This window comes from Chanodichthys erythropterus, chromosome 23, assembly GCF_024489055.1.
Source record: "Chanodichthys erythropterus isolate Z2021 chromosome 23, ASM2448905v1, whole genome shotgun sequence".
In the NCBI taxonomy this organism is placed as follows: domain Eukaryota; kingdom Metazoa; phylum Chordata; class Actinopteri; order Cypriniformes; family Xenocyprididae; genus Chanodichthys; species Chanodichthys erythropterus.
The window spans coordinates 11,465,001-11,482,222 of NC_090243.1; the positions used below are offsets into that span (position 1 = coordinate 11,465,001).

Genomic DNA, 17,222 nt, shown 5'->3' on the forward strand with positions numbered 1-17,222 from the left:
CCAACGCCAATTCAACATTTCGAATCGTCCGATAAAAAGCCGACGAGGACCAACTTCGTCCGACGGTGTGGAACACACTGAGAAAACTTAGTCGGCCGACGAACAAAAACTGCCCGACGGCCGACCGCCTGCCTTTACACAAGTAGGTGGTGACGAGCGACTTAAAAAAATGTATTTGTCATTGAATGATTTATTCAAGAGAGTCGATCAAAAATGCTGATTCATTCAGTAATGAACAACTGAAGTCATTGAATCATTCATTTAACCTGTTTTTTTTTTTTTTCAGAACCTCTAGTAAATTACATGTTATTTTATTTAGTTGTCTATTTTTCAAAACATAAGAAAATCCAGAAAATCAATAAATACAAAAATAATTAAAGAAAGGAAAAAGCACCATCTTGGCGCATTAAAAAAAATCCAAAATGAACAGACATTTCTCATCAAAAGTAAGCCATATTCTTAAAATGTTTATATTTCAATATAAATGAATATGAGTAAGGCCAATTCAAAACTTGCCACAACAATGCTTGGGTGTTGTAGGTGGTTGCTATGGTGTTGCGAGACAGTTGCTAGGATTACTAAGTGGTTCTAGGTCATTGTCTACAGGTCCAAATCAAAAGAGCCCACCCTTAAAGGGATGGTTAACCTAAAAGCAAAAATCCCTCAATCCCTCATCTTCAAATTGTTCCAAACCTGTATGAATCTATCTGCTAAACACAGAAGAATATATGTTGAAGGATGTGGGTAACAAAACAGTTGATGGTAGCCACTGACTTCCATAGTATGGAAAAAAATACTATGGAAGTCAATGGCAACCGTCAACTGTTTTGTTACCCACATTCTTCAATATCTTCTGTGTTCAGAAGAAATATATATCAGTTTGGAACAACTTGAGGGTGAGGTTTTCATTTTTGGGTGAACCATCCCTTTAAGCCTTTATGATATTCTGGGCCTAGCAGATTTATCAAAAATAAAAGTCAAAAATTCTTAGTCTAAATGCTTACAAAGGTGGTTTAGAACAAATCCCAAACCCTAAGTGTGTGTAACCATAATAGAGACACACCACTACTAAAAGAGAACGCCATTAAATCTCCTGAGCTTAGCTATGAAAGAGCAACATTCAAGCACATAAAAAACGACCCATATGAAGAACATAACATTCAGCTGCAACATATCAATTCATCTTCATAAACAAGAGTGGTTGGACAAATGTTGAAAGACGCACTATAATGTGACTCATCTATCAGAATTTCTTCTGTTTTTCCTTTCAGTTAGATGAAACACCAGAATTATAGACCTGCAGTCAATCTGATTATGTATATAGGAGATGGTAATTTTCTCTGGAAAGGGTTTGTGTGTCTCTTAGTACATGCAGAGTGTGTTTTCATGTGTCTGTGATTGCATGGCCCATTGTTCCTGCAGTAAACACTATCTGCCTCTCTCCATCCAACGAGGAAAATTCACAGCTCAGGGAGCCGAAGTGTTTATCCAACAGCCTCGCTGATCAAGGGGATGTATTTGTGTTTCACAGACCCTGGAGGCATTCAATTTTTTCCCTACACACAATCAATCCTAATTTAAGCTCCATTATATAGTCCCACAACTAAACTTTGACATAGAATTAAATGGCATCTTGAGACATAATCATAACAAAATATGATGCAAAGATCATTTTGTTGTAACTCGCCTCTGGTGAACTCCAAACACTGTTAAATAACAGACAGTAGAGCCATGCTTTCCTCACTCACTGCATTTACATAGGCTCGAATCACAGGGTGAAGTGTATACCAGTCCTAAATATTTACTATGAAATGTTTGTATTTGCATTAATGAAAGTTAGTACAGTATTCTTGGCTGAAAGCCTTGAGACACACTCCTCTGGACACGCGGACAAACACACACTCTGTTAAAGGGCCCACAGGTAGAGATCTCAGTCAAGACTTATGGCTCGGATCTGTGAATTTTAATGACATTTATTCATAAAAAGAAAATATGCACGTTCTTACACATCTCCTTCAAACACATACTCCACTGTCTTGGTATCCATTTTCAACTTATGGTGCTTCAGACCTCCTGACGTAAAATTGATTTCATCTGTATAAGTTTGAACAACATAAAGTTTGACTAAATGTTTTTTTTTTTTTTTTTAATTATATTTCTGTGTCAATTATTGTCAATCAAATCAATCAATCAATTAATAACTGGGGGAAAAAATTCAAAAACTTTAATAGGTAAGTGCTGATAAAATAAATATTTTTTCTACATATAAATTAATTTCAAATATTTTACTGAAATGCAAGTGCTGGTAGAATCAATCAATCAACCAACCAATAACAAACTGAATAAAAAATACAAAAACTTTAAATTAATTTCAAATACTTTACTGAATCAATCAATCAACAAATCAATCAATCAATCAATCAATCAATCAATCAAATCACTAACTGAATAAAAATACAAAAACTTTAATATGTAAGTGCTGGTAGAATCAATCAAATAAATATTTTTGTCTTACATATAAATTAAAATTTCAAATTAACTGAAATGTAAGTGCTGAATGAATGAATGAATGAATGAATGAATGAATGAATGAATGAATGAATGAATGAAAATTGTTTTCTACAAACATATTAAAACTTCAAATACTTTACTGAAATTTAAGTGCTGTTAAAATAAGTAAATACATTTCAGTAACCATCTGAAAATGTAAGTGCTAGCCAAGTCAAAAAAAAAAAAAAAAAAAAAAGATTTATAGGATGCACAGATGTAGCAAGCAAATAAAGAAACGGCCTAAGACATTAAACCAAGACATTGGCCACAGTGGATAGGGATGTGGCTGTGAACTCTTTGCTATGGGACACTGAGATGTTAATTCAACTGAATCCAAGACAAAGCCCACCTTTCAAAGCTAAAGCAAATCGTCTCAAAAACTGCAATATTCCAAACAGTCTGTCTGAAGATCCACCCTGCCTTGGGAACGGTGAGCCCTGTGGATATGTAGCGCTTGGCTGTGAATTCCCAGCATGCTTGGGGTGGGAGGGTGTTGGCTTTCAGGATGTGCAATAAATATCATCCACAAACTCATTCAGCTCCTGCGTGGAGAGCGTTATGCAAACAGCCCTCCAGGAAAACGAGACGACTTCACGGCTACCCTCCAGTCGCTCCCCCTCTCCGTCACCCTTCCGCTCTCAGCAGCTGATTAGTCCCGCTATGGACGAGTCTGAGGAATGACCTGAATTACTCCCAGTGTCGCTGATAAAAGCCCATTCAGAGAATTAGACCAGGGTGTTGCTATCATGCCAGGCCATCTCTGGTGTTTCAAGGCATTGTTTTCATTTCCATGCTTCCCATCCTGAGTTAACAGGCTGAGAACTTTACCCTCTCCCCACCCAACATCCCTGAAAAAAACCAAAAGCAACGGAAGCTCGAGTGAATCACGCAACGATAAAGACGCACTTCTGATTTATAGCTGCTGACCAATGATTTCACTAGCTGGCTCAGAGGCACGGTTTGACCTCTGTGGGGCTGAAGGGACTCTTGTGTAGGGTGATTCCCCAGCGGAGGGGAAGGGAAAATTACGTAGGAGGCAGACCGGACCTTCCCCATCTCCTCTCCAGCCCTGCACGCCTGATCAGCTCGTCCCTCCACTGCTGGACTGGGCAGCATTGCCCCTTCTGAACATGGGAACAGAAAAGCCTGGGCCAAACTATGTCTTGTTTAAAAACAAATCCACAGTAAAATGAAGCAAACAAATGATCATTGTCTTACTGACCGAATCTGACTGGAACTTCGTTAAAAATAAAGTTCTTAAAAGGGTTAGTTCACACAAAAATGAAAATTCTGTCATTAATTACTCACTCTCGTGTCATTCAACCTTTGTTCATCTTCAGAAGACAAATTAAGAGATTTTTAATGAAATCTGAGAGGCTTCTGTCTCTCCATTGAGATCCAATGCAACTACCACTTTCAAGGTCCAGAAAGGTAGGAAAGACATCGTTAAAAGTACTCCATGTGACTCCAGAGGTCAACATGCATGCGTCGTGAAGCTCTCATGAGCGCACGTTGCAGATCAATATTTTTGTAAATAAAGTGGGTAAATTGTGTTTGTAGATGTTTACATTTGATTCCGAATGAGTTTTGGCTAATGGCTAATGCTACACTGTTGGAGAGATTTATAAAGAATGAAGTTGTGTTTATGAATTATACAGACTGCAAGTGTTTAAAAATGAAAATAGCAACGCCTCTTGTCTCCGTGAATACAGTAAGAAACGATGGTAACTTTAACCACATTTAACAATACATTAGCAACATGCTAACGAAACATTTAGAAAGACAATTTACAAATATCACTAAAAATATCATGATATCATGGATCATGTCAGTTATTATTGCTCCATCTGCCATTTTTCGCTGTTGTTCTTGCTTGTTTACCTAGTCTGATGATTCAGCTGTGCACAGATCCAGACGTTAATACTGGCTGCCCTTGTGTAATGCCTCGATCATGGGCTGGCATATGCAAATATTGGGGGCGTACACCCCGACTGTTACGTAACAGTCGGTGTTATGTTGAGATTCGCCTGTTCTTCGGAGGTCTTTTAAACAAATGAGATTTATATAAGAAGGAGGAAACAATGGAGTTTGAGACTCACTGTATGTCATTTCCATGTACTGAATGAGGTCTTTCCTACCTTTTTGGACCTGAAAGTGGTAGTTGTGTTGGATCTATATGAAGAGACAGAAACCTCCTGGACTTCATCAAGAATATCTTAATTTGTGTTCCAAAGATGAACAAAGGTCTTATGGGTTTGGAATAACATGAGAGTGAGTAATTAATGACAGAAATGATCATTTTTGGGTGAAATAACCCTTTAATGTTAGGATCACATAGAAAGCAAAGCAAAGACTGTCGCTGCGTCCGAAATCGCATACTTCCCTACTATATAGTATGCGAAAAACAGTATGCGAGGCGAGTAGTATGTCCGAATTCATAGTATTCGAAAAACAGTAGGCGAGAAGTACCCGGATGACCTACTGCTTCCGCCCGAATTCTGTAGTAGGCATTCGATGGACGCTGCGCTATCCCGTGATGCCACAGGAGAGAGGATTCTTCATAATTCAAAAATGGCGGAAAGCGGCGATATGCAGCTCATTCAAGTCCTTCAGTACCTCAGGGAAAAACTGTTTATTGTGGTTAAATTGCACTTGTTTAACATAATGTAAGTAAACGGCTGACTTATTGAAAGTTTAAACAATGTAATGAGAAGATTAAGAGTCGGCTGTAAAAAGATGTTTATTCATTATTACTGACAGCACATCAAGCTAACCAACAGGTCGAGATAACGTTACATCCGCTTGTTAACACTGTTTTATTTAACGGAGACGTTCGTTGTTAAGCAGTTTAATGAGATTAGAAAACTTAACGGACAGCAACATTCAGGCAGCAGTAGTTTATAGGGCTCACAGTTTGTAGTTTTTTTTTTTTAGAATATGTATATTATTATCATTGTATTTATTTGTATATATTGTATATAATATTTAGGCCATGTTGTGCATTTCTCTCGCCCTCTCTGTCTATCTACACACTATTTATATATAATGTATTCAAGTTTGTTTATTGATTCATGTCTTTTGTTTCTCGTGTATTTTTATATGCATTCATTTTAACAATAAATTGCTTAATTTCGTTGCTTCAAATCAGCCTCTGTCGTGATATTCACAGATGTATTTTTATTCTGAGGTAAAATTTCCTAGCTAAATAGGTGATTATACTTTGACATATTTAAATTTGCGCGCTGTTGTGACGACGCATGACAAGTGACAACATTAACATGGCGGATGTAGTACGTCCGAATTCCATTCATACTACCCATATTCATACTATATAGAACGTACTGTTTTAACGGTCGGGAAGTACGTTCAAATTCAAATGTAGTACCTACTCATGTAGTATGCGATTTCGGACGCAGCATGTGTTTTTCCACAAATTGACACAGCAAAACGTCTTGTAATCATCAGCTGCATCTTATCTATCGTTTCGTTTTGTATCATTTACTACTACATGACATGTGCAAATCGGTGGGTGGGGCTGAGGAGGCAATGATGTTGAAGTAGGAGTTGATAGTATTCTGCAGAGGCGGTTTTTTATAATGTGACAATCCGAAACAGGTCGTTTTGTGAGCTTGGTTTCAATAAAAGCTGTTTTTGGACTAACAAGGAAATTGAGTTCTGAAACCTGCTGATGTTTTTATAGCACAATAACCTTTTATATGTAAAAGATCAAAGAAAACTTGATTTCTCAATTCATGATTTCTCAATTCTTTAAGAAAGCAAGTCAGGTGAATTTTGAAGTCTTAAAGGGATAGTTCACCCAAAAATAAAAATTATCCCATGATTTACTCACCCTAAAGCCATCATAGGTGTATGTCTTCTTTCAGGTGAACACAATCAAAGATATATTTAAAAATATCCATGCTCCTCCATAGTTGGGAATGGTTGTTAAATATGGATACTTTTCTTACAAAAACTCATCGCCTCACTTCAAAAGGCCTTTATTAACCCTTCTGGAGCCGTATGGATTATTTTTTATAATGGATGGATTCATTTTTTGGAAGGGCTTCAAAATCTATTGTGAATCTATTGTCTATCTATTGTGAAGATACATCATCATCATATATACACAGGATGGCTTGAGGGTGAGTAAATAATGGGATAATTTTCATTTTTGTGTGAACTATCCCTTTAAGGTGAATTTTGACATTTTAAAGTTATGTATGCAAATATAAATGGGCAGAAAAAATAGTGAGAGGAAACAAGGGAGAAAGAGGAGAGTTCCATGTCAGACCTGCTCTGACACGCTCTGTAACTCAGGAAGGAGTTTCCTTTGCTCAGACTTGATCTAAAGTTCAGACTCAACAGAGATAGAGGGGGTGAGAGAGGAAGACATACAGAGGAAGAGAGAGATTTTTGGATCTGCCCCATCTGGATGAAGCCCGTCACATTCATAAATGGTGCCATTGTCTGTCAAAAAATTCCTAAAAAGCACAAAATGTGCTCACGTTACTTCAGATATAGATCAGACTCAGTGTGGCTTCTAACTTTAAATATATCCCAGGATTGAATTAAGCAGATAAAGACCAAAAAAACACACACCGACACAAAGACCTGATTTTAAAGGGATAGTCCACCCAAAAATGAACATTCCTTCATTATTTTCTCACCCTTATGTTGTTCCAAAACTGTATGACTTTCTTCTGTTTGAGCACAACAAGCTTAATAAAATGGCACAAAAACAGTGTGTAACCCTAATGCACTACATTGCAAGACTTCTGAAGTCAGCATGTTCTTCAAAAATGTACCTTTTTTGTGCCACAGAATTCATGGGGGTGAATAAATAACAGAATTTTCAGTTTTTGGCAGTTCAATTCTGTCATTATTTACTCACCCTCATGATTTCCGTGGAACAAAAAAGGTACAGTTTTGAAGAAAATGCATTAAAAGTCTTACACACTGCTTTTGTGCATTTGTTTTATCAGATTAGGTCTGTGATGCAGATTTGCACAGGAGAGTAAACCAGTGGAGGGTTATGGAGTTCACTCCTGTGAAGTGCACACTCATCCTGTTCAGCGGGCCGGGCAGTGCAAACTGTGCCAGTGCGCTGGCAAGGACCAGAGGTGTCAATCTGCTGGGTTTGTTTTTATGCGAGCCCTTGTTATCCTGGAACTTGAGACTACGATTACCAAACCACTGCCCCATGAAGGCATGCAGAAAGCCTGCAGCAGGACACAGTGGTAGCTGAAAATAGTAGGTCAGCAAAAAAGAACAGAGAAAGAGCTAGAGAAATGAGAAAGAGAAAGAGGAGGAGGAGAAAAAAAAAAACTGGTGGAATGTTCCACTGTGTAATGTTCTGGAGAATGTGGTGGCAGTAGGTTGCAAACCAAGGAATTAGGATACGAAAACTTTTAAACAAAACAAGCAACAGAAGCTGTATGAAAGAAAAATCACAACTGAGATCTCAATAATAGCTCTACTGTTTCTCCTAGACACCAACAAAACTAAAAGGAGAGTAAATTGAGACTTAAAGGGATAGTTCACCCAAAAATGAAAATTCTGTCATCATTTACTCCCCTTCAAGTTGTTCCAAACCTGTATAAATTTCTTTGTTTTGCTAAACACAAAGGAAGATATTTGGAAGAATATTTGTAACCAAGCAGATCTCGCCCCTATTTGTTTCCCCAACTATGGTAGTTAATGGTGGGCGAGATCTGCTTGGTTACAAACATTCTTCCAAATATCTTCCTTTGTGTTTAGCAAAACAAAGAAATTTATACAGGTTTGGAACAACTTGAAGGGGAGTAAATGATGACAGAATTCATTTTTTTATGTACCATATTACTATACTAGGAATGCACAATAGTAGACATTGCGATATTTTGTTTTTATGCAATATATAGTGATATTTCCTTGACTTTTCATAGGCTAAATTGTGTTCGTCTAAAAGAAGATACACCTAGGATGGTGTGAGGGTGAGTAAATCATGGGATGATTTTCCTTTTGAACTATCCCTTTAAACCATCAATCTTTTATTTTGACAGATTGCCAACAAATAAATATATGCTAGTTAATATAAATAAAATGAGCTCAAATTAAATCGATGCTGAAACACTGGATCATGAGCTGCACTAAACACTTAAGGTGCGTTCACACTTGTAGTTCGGTTCGTTTGGTTCATTTGGTCCGGACCAAAGAAGAAAAAAAAAACATTTAGTCCTGGTCCGGTTAGCGTTCACATTGGCAATTTTATCACCGAACCAAAAGATACCGAACCTTAAGGCATAGGGATAGGCTACATTCACAAAGTGATTGGTCGGATTTTATGACGTATTGCCTATTTTGAGACGGAACTTACCGAACATCCAAAACAATGCTGTTTGCTGAGGTAAATGCGCTCGTTGTGTGTGCGTAGCGGTGCGTAGCCTGTATGTGATGGTATTTTGGCCAGCTGGGAACTCGTGAAGAGCTTATAAAATGTGTAAAGGAATCAAAACACTGGCGGGAATCCATCCGTCACACACACAAACGATCTGCTGCGTGAAGACTCGCGTCTGATGCCTGTGATGAGCAAACTCGCGACTATGACAAAAAAAAAAAAAAAACCGACACGCGTGAGGATTCTGTCCTTTTTAGAGTCTCGTCTTCCTGTTTTTGGTTCGGTTACATGTCTTTGGTCCGTGGTGCGTTAATATATCATTCGAACCGCACCAGAGTTCGTTTGGAAGCGGACCGAGACCCATCTTTTCGGCGGTCTCGGTCCGATTGTTTGGTGCGCACCAGGGTTCGGATGGCAGCGTTCAAATTAACCAAGCAATCGAACCAAACATGCCAAGTTTGAACGCACCCTTAGACCCACAGAACATCCTTTGCATTTGATAATCACATAAAGCCATATTGTGATCATTTTATTTCGATATATTGTACAACACTAATCTATACTTTTAATTTATGTTAATAATCTCATGTTTTTATTTGTATCCTAAGTCATTTTTACGAGAAACATCTCAATCTGAAAAAAAATTCAAAGAGACCAAATTAAAACTCGTAAATCATTTTACTTTCATAATGTGATGTTTATAAGTGAAACAGGATATTCCATCAGGAAAAATAAGTAGGGCTGGACTTGATTTTTCCATCAGGAACCAATCGCTGATAATCAGGGTAGAAATCGAAAAGGGCTTGATGATGTCAGCCGAAAAGAAAAAGGATTTCCGAGGTGTAGAATGTTTGGAAGAGCGATTACAAAGACTTTCCCTCAGGAATAAGTTAAAGTGCACCAATGATTCATGCACAACAAGACTAGGAAAATCTATAAGGAAAACAAACAGGGTCAATTTTGATTCCATGCTGACTTTGTCTCCTGAGTTATGAAAGAGCAAGCTCGGAGCAATAAAGTTTTCCTCTGGGAGCTTTCGTTCAAAAAAAGTACCCAGTGTGCCAACGGATTTCGAAAAGACTGGCATATTCACGAACACACACTGAGAGTACACCATGAAAAAGGACGTGACTGAGACACAACGCTGCCCTTTTCCTCAGACCTCTCTTTCTCTCCCTCTCTTTGCCGTTCCATGATGCACAAAAAATCCACTGTTCCTCAGCAGAGTGAGTCAGAGGAATGGAATTGAAGCTCTGCTATGATCATCTGTGCGGCAGAGGGGGTTTCCTCCACCAGGAAAGAGCGCAGACCAGATGAGAACAGTCACACACTAAACGAGGAAAAAAAACAAAAAAAAACAGCAAATACCAAAAAAAAAAAAAAAAGCAAAACAGTGCAAAGAAAAACAGGAACAACAAAGAACGAGATGTAGCAAGCAAAATAACCTGAACTTGACTTGAGTTTGAAATAAACTGCACTTTTTTGAAACTAACCACCATCTGTTCCTGGAACTCCTGCTCTCTTGTTCGGGCTACTGTAGGAGGCATAACATCTCTCTGCACATATATAATCCACTGTCTGTGTGAATGTCGGTTTGGATGCATGTGCAGAAAGATGTTATGCTCTGATGCTGAACAGTACTACTACTATTATGATGCTTTCATACTACATAAGGGATCCTTTTCAAAGACTGCGATGACGAGTTAAGTTATTAAAGGGTTAGTTCACCGAAAAATGAAAATTCTGTCATTAATTACTCACACTCATGTCGTTCCAAACCTGTAAGACCTTCGTTAATCTTCGGAACACAAATTAAGATATTTTTGATGAAATCCGAGATTTTTCTGGCCTCCAATAGACTGCAACATTACTACCACTTTCAAGGCCCAGAAAGGTAATAAAGACATTGTTAAAATAGTCCATGTGGTTCAACCTTAATGATATGACTACTTCCGGTTTCTCTGTCATAAAGGTGATTAATTAAATGACATAATTTTCATTTTTGGGTGAACTAACCCTTTAACATATATATATATATATATAAAAAACACATATTATATTATATTATATTATATTATATTATATTATATTATATTATATTATATATATATATATATATATATTATATATTATATAATATATATAATTTAATATGAGTTATATATATATATATATATATATATATATATATATATATATATACATACACATACACACAAATAAGGTTTTTGGACATGATTACATTGGTCAGAAGGTAGAAAGATGTAATATTTATAAACACTCACACAGCAGTGTTAATTAGTTTTCTGTTATTTAATGTCATGCACTGGATTAAATACCATGGTAAAACCATTTCTTATACATGCCTAAAAACTGGTACAAGCACAATACCCTTACAAAAAGAACTCCGACAGGACAATGGTAAAGCAAAGGTTTACGGTGGTACTTTACCAAAGTACTGAGGGTACTTTAAAATATATCATGCTGCTGAAATTCATGTACTACGGTATTTACAATGTACTTACAAAAACACCATGGTATTGGCATGGTACAAATCTAAAATATTATGATATCATACCCAAAAACATGGTAGTACTATTGGTAATCTAGTGGTATTCTCCAAGCACCTCGAAGTACCATAAATACTGTGGTACATGAATATAATGTATACGTTACCATTCAAAAGTTTGGGGTTGGCAAGGATGTTTCTCATCAAAGTCTCTTATGCTCACCAATGCTGTATTTATTTGATCATAAATAAAGTAAAAAAGCAATATTGTGGAAATATTATTACAATTTAAAATAATTTTTCTATTTTAATATATATAAAATGTTATTTTTTCTGGTGATTCTTATTATTATCAATGTAAAAAACAGCTATGCTGCTTCATTTTTTTGCGGAAAATGTGATCCATTTTTTTTTCAGGATTCTTTGAAGAATAGAAAGTTAAAAAAACAGCATTTATTTAAAAAGAACTTGTTTGTAACATTATATATGTCTTTACTGTCATTTTTTGATCAATTTAATGAAAGATGTTCCACAACTCGGTTTCTCAAACTTGGCTGCAGACCTCAGTTATTACATTAAGGGAATTCTGGATGTTCCACTCAGGTCCTGCAGAAGAATCCAAAACAGAGAGAAGCCAGACATAGTGCATTTTATGATGCTTTAACATCATGCTAGCAATGTGATGTTCATCAAGACCAGCACGTCCCACAGTGAGATCAAACACTTGAAAGGACTCGTACCCCCCAAGACTCAAGTTGTGTGATGACAAAACCGTCCGTATTCAGGCTCCCCTGAGGCCGTAGGCGAGTGCTGTCTGCACAGGGTTAACCTGGAAAGAGCGAATGCCAGGTGTGATGTGTTAGCGGTGCCTGATCTCCACATGTACACATTCTTTTAGAAGTCTAAACGTCTGCCCAAGGCCTCTTGCGCTCTTGACTGTATGAAGGGAGACACATTTTTTGCACACAGTTTTTCGGGACCGTGGCCGTTAATATTAGACATCTGCCTTTTGGAGTTCTGTTTCTCGGGGCTGGAGGAAAGGGGTGAGGGATTGGGGGGCCATAGAGAGGGGGGAGGCCTCCGAGCCACATCAACAGGAAACATATTTACACAGTCTAGAGAAAAGGAGTGAAGGAAAGAGATAGAGATATAATACAAGGACGCAGAGAGCATTTTACAAAGAAAATGAGGTGATTACAAGAATACGCAAATAAATAGAGTTGAGGAGAGCAAAAAAGGGTCATTATTCTGAAATACAAGCATATGGGATATGTGTGTGTGTGTTTTACAGGCCTCCTAATGAGAGTGTGTCGACAATATGTCTGTAAGGATACTAATGCAAAGTGACGTATTTGAGCAGCAAAACATTTTTATAACACCTCACAATATCTCTGACGGTTGCTAGGGGAGGACTGAATCGGTGTCAACCCTGTAGACGTCCGTCAGAAGCCCTATGCCCGGCAGGAAAGGTGATTCAGAGGAGGAAGTAGAATTCAGATGTTTTTCTGCTTCATAAACCTCTGCATGGCTGGAGAGCAAAGCCCACATGCCCCTTTTCCTCTTGGCCTGTACGTTTCCACTGAAAAACTCAGGGTTCTTACCACACAAACAACTTCACAAAAACAACATAAAAGCTAGCTCTCATAAAACTAAATCACTCACATTAAAATGAACAAAGCAGTCTACACTGCACATGCTCAGACACCCTGTTAGTGTGTGTGTATATTTTATTTGATTTTACATATACATACATATATACATATACATATATATATATATATATACATATATATATATATAGACATATATATATATATATAAATATATATATATATATATATATACATATATATATATATATATACATATATATATATATATATATACATATATATATATACATATACATATATATATATATATATATATATATATATATATATATATATCCTTTTGGAGGCAGATGTCATATATAAATAAAAAATTTTAATTTTTTTTTTTTAAATATATAATAATAAAAAAAATAAAAAAATATATATATATATATATATATATATATAATAATTAAAATATATATATATATATATTTATTAGGTTCAGTAATTTCACTTTAATTGCAATGAAAAGGTTTTTAGACAGTTATTGAAATGCCTTATTTTCAATAATGTCAAACGTCTGTTAGTAAAACTGCAAAAGGAACACTGTTGTGTTTACTTGTTACTCACAAAACCCTGTCATTGCCACTGTAACGATGGACAAAACATGATAAAAACTTGCAGCACGGCAATTGAAAGTCGGTTGATAAGCACACCGTCATTCATCTTGAAATAATATTCGATCGTGTCTTCCATTGGTGGACTTACAGACTTTTGCTGACAAAGAAAGTTGCGTTTACCGGTTTCTGCCAACGAACCGGTGTCCTGCTGAATTTCGACCACCCCTGTCAGATTATTACCCCCCTAGTAGGTTTAGGAGTTGGTGTGGGGGAGGGGCTAGGATTAGGGGTGGGGTTAAGATTAGGCAATCAGGTAGCAACTTCAATGTGGGGGGTTATAATTTGGCGGGGTGGGGGAGGGTTTGTGCACAACACCAGTATTTCTGAAAGGGCTGATGCTGGGATTTAGCAGATTAGACGCAAAAGTGTTTGATGAACGTATGCTATGTGCGGAGAGCATTCATATATATGACACTGAAGACTGGAGTAATGGCTGCTGAAAATTCAGCTTTCCATCACAGGAATAAAATTACATTTTAACAAATATAAAAAAATAGAAATGTATTTTACATTGTAATATATATTTCACAATATTACTTTATAAGCTTCTTTTTGCACTTTCAGATGAAGGCGCTAAAGGCTCTCTGAATTACATACATAGTATGTGCTACCTCTTTACAGAACTGTTTTAATAAAGATAAGCCAACTGTACACTGCCCAGCCCTGGGAAAACATTTATCAGCAAATTGTTTGCAAAAACGCAAAGTCAACATCAAAGAATAACAGCGGACTCGCCTTATCCAGCGCGGCACGGCCACCTGGCAAAGATCGAACAAACATTAGAAAATTAAACAATGTTCTTATCCTGAACATGCCAGAACATTACCGTGGCCTTCAACTGCATCGTCTCCACACCTGTGAGACTTCCTTTCTCTCCGTCTACATTCTCTCTCGTTCCTCTGTCGGCCAGCTGCCAGCTCCATCTCTACCATAAACCAAACACCCCTCTGCTGCTGATTCTGCTATTCTCATTGGACAAATTGAATTAAACAGTCATTGCAGCTCCTCTTAGCTGTGTAAACAGTGATGTGAGCGCTCAGACGGTCGGAACCAGTATCCTGTGGTCTAGGCTACTGTGACTCCACATTTAATCTCTTACATACACTTGAAAAACTCTTACTGAGGGAATTCAGTGGCCTTTATTAAGTTAAAAAGACATTATGAGGTCAGATGTAATTTCGTTTAAGGATTCAGTGACCGAATGCCTCTCCACTGGCCAAACACACAAGGTTTGTAGCACTATCACATGGCCTAGATCCCTTAGAGGTCTGCAAATAATTATTATGGAGAACATTTTAGGGCTGCGCAATTTAGGGGAGAAAAAAAAAAAATCTACATGTGTTTTTATCAGATTTTTTTTCTGTTTGTTAATACAGCATACAAATTTACTGTATTTTCTGTTTATATTCTAATAAAGAGACTGAGAAATAATTATATATGGTCATTATATTACTGCTAAAACAACATCTAATGGTGGCCTAAGACTCTTGCACAGTACTGTACTTCACAAGCTATGACATATTGCAGATTCATCTCTGTTCTTGGATTCACACCAAACGGCGAACCATCCAAATCACTCTCCAGACTACATCTCTGAGCATGCATGAGTTTGGAAAGCAGCATTCATGCCAAACAGACAAATACAACATAAAATAGACCAAAAACGTGAGTGAAAACACCCTGATTCATTTCAAAACTGGTCTGATTCATTCACAGATTTGAACAGCAACATTTAGCAACAGCTATCTACTTGAAGAATACATTGGAAAATAAATCTTCATTGGACAAACCTTGGATGCATTGCAAAGCCCCATCTTCTGTGCGGATGGTGAAAGTCTCACCTGGGTTCACCTGGACCAGGATCACCTGTAAATGAAAAAAAAAAAAGGCTAAATGTAACATATTAATTGTGTAAAAACAAGGGGCAATTCTAGGTCTTTAGCTATAGAGTTGTTTTGGCTTGGAGGAATATTTCTTGCTTTTAAAATAAAGAGGTTGTGAGATCTGACAATCAATTAAAAAAAAAAAAACTATCAATAGGCAATAGATAAATTCCCTAAATGGGGTCTATAACATTATGAACTCACCTGCTGTGGTGCATCGCCATTGATCATGTGGTGCATCATGGGAACCTCGTTGCTCAATGGAAGCGGGAGGTCCAGCATTTGGTCCGTCATCATCATGGTGACGAACATTCATGGAGCCCTCCGTGCAACAGCCTGGGAGAGAGACACACACTATGTTAAAAAAAAATCTGACAGTATGATGAAATGGTCTCTTTAAGCCAGACCACTCTTTAAATGAGCAATTAGCCTTAATTGAAATCAGCCATGGATGGCTAATGATGAAGACTAAAGCAGACTCAGTGAAGGGCTACTGGTCGGTTATGGAAAGGGGTGAAATCATTATGATGTCACCAATGTTTATATGATGATGTAATCTGTAAGGATGATGTAATCTGTATATAAAATTCAGTTATGGGGCGACAGTCTCTCCACCACAGCCAGGAGACTGAACTGAGAGAGAAAATTCAAATAAAAACAGAACAAAACAGGATTCTTTGTCTTGCAGCAGCAAGAAACATGTCTGAAACATCATTAAATCTGCATGCCTTTGTAAAAAAAAAAAATAAAATTTTATGCAGAGAGAACTATATGCACATTTTTTGCCATAGAACGTCTTTTTAAAATATGTAATATAAGTCTAAGGTGTCCCCTGAATGTGTCTGTGAAGTTTCAGCTCAAAATACCCCATAGATTTTTTTTAATTAATTTTTTTAACTGCCTATTTTGAGGCATCATTAAACATGAGCCGATTTAGGCTGCGGCCCCTTTAAATGCTCACGCTCCCCGTCCACGGAGCTCGCGCTTGAGTTTAACAGCATAAACAAAGTTCACACAGCTAATATAACCCTCAAAATTGTTCTTTACAAAGTGTTCGTCATCCAACATGTCTAATCGCCTAAGTATAGTATTTATTTGGATGTTTACATTTGATTCTGAATGAGTTTGATGGTGCTCTGTGGCTAAAGCTAACATTACACACTGTTGGAGAGATTTATAAAGAATGAAGTTGTGTTTATGAATTATACGGACTGCAAGTGTTTAAAAAATGAAAATAACGACGGCTCTTGTCTCCGTGAATACAGTAAGAAACAATGGTAACTTTAACCACATTTAACAGTACATTAGCAACATGCTAACGAAACATTTAGAAAGACAATTTACAAAAATCACTAAAAATATCATAATATCATGAATCATGTCAGTTATTATTGCTCCATCTGCCATTTTTTGCTATTGTCCTTGCTTGCTTACATAGTCTGATGATTCAGCTGTGCAAATCCAGACGCCCTGCCCTTGTCTAATGCTTGAACATGAGCTGGCATATGCAAATATTGGGGCGTACACCCCGACTGTTACGTAACAGTCGGTGCTATGTTGAGATTTGCCTGTTCTTCGGAGGTCTTTTAAACAAATAAGATTTATATAAGAAGGAGGAAACAATAGTGT

The 17,222-nt window shown here is 37.1% G+C and overlaps 1 protein-coding gene across 4 annotated transcripts in view; it reads right to left on the reverse strand.

Moving 5' to 3' along the window:
* The window catches only part of fndc3bb (fibronectin type III domain containing 3Bb), a 76,999-nt gene that overhangs the window by 43,957 nt on the left and 15,820 nt on the right, over positions 1–17,222 (reverse strand). For 2 of the 4 annotated variants that reach the window (XM_067377354.1, XM_067377353.1), the window contains exons 2-3: positions 15,798–15,929; positions 15,501–15,576 (exon numbers count right to left, since the gene is read on the reverse strand). In XM_067377354.1, coding sequence (XP_067233455.1) covers positions 15,501–15,576; positions 15,798–15,905 — 184 coding nt within the window. In that variant the 5' untranslated portion in view covers positions 15,906–15,929. Of the gene's footprint in view, positions 1–15,500; positions 15,577–15,797; positions 15,930–17,222 lie in introns of those variants that run through there. The other 2 variants (XM_067377357.1, XM_067377356.1) reach the window with 2 other exon arrangements.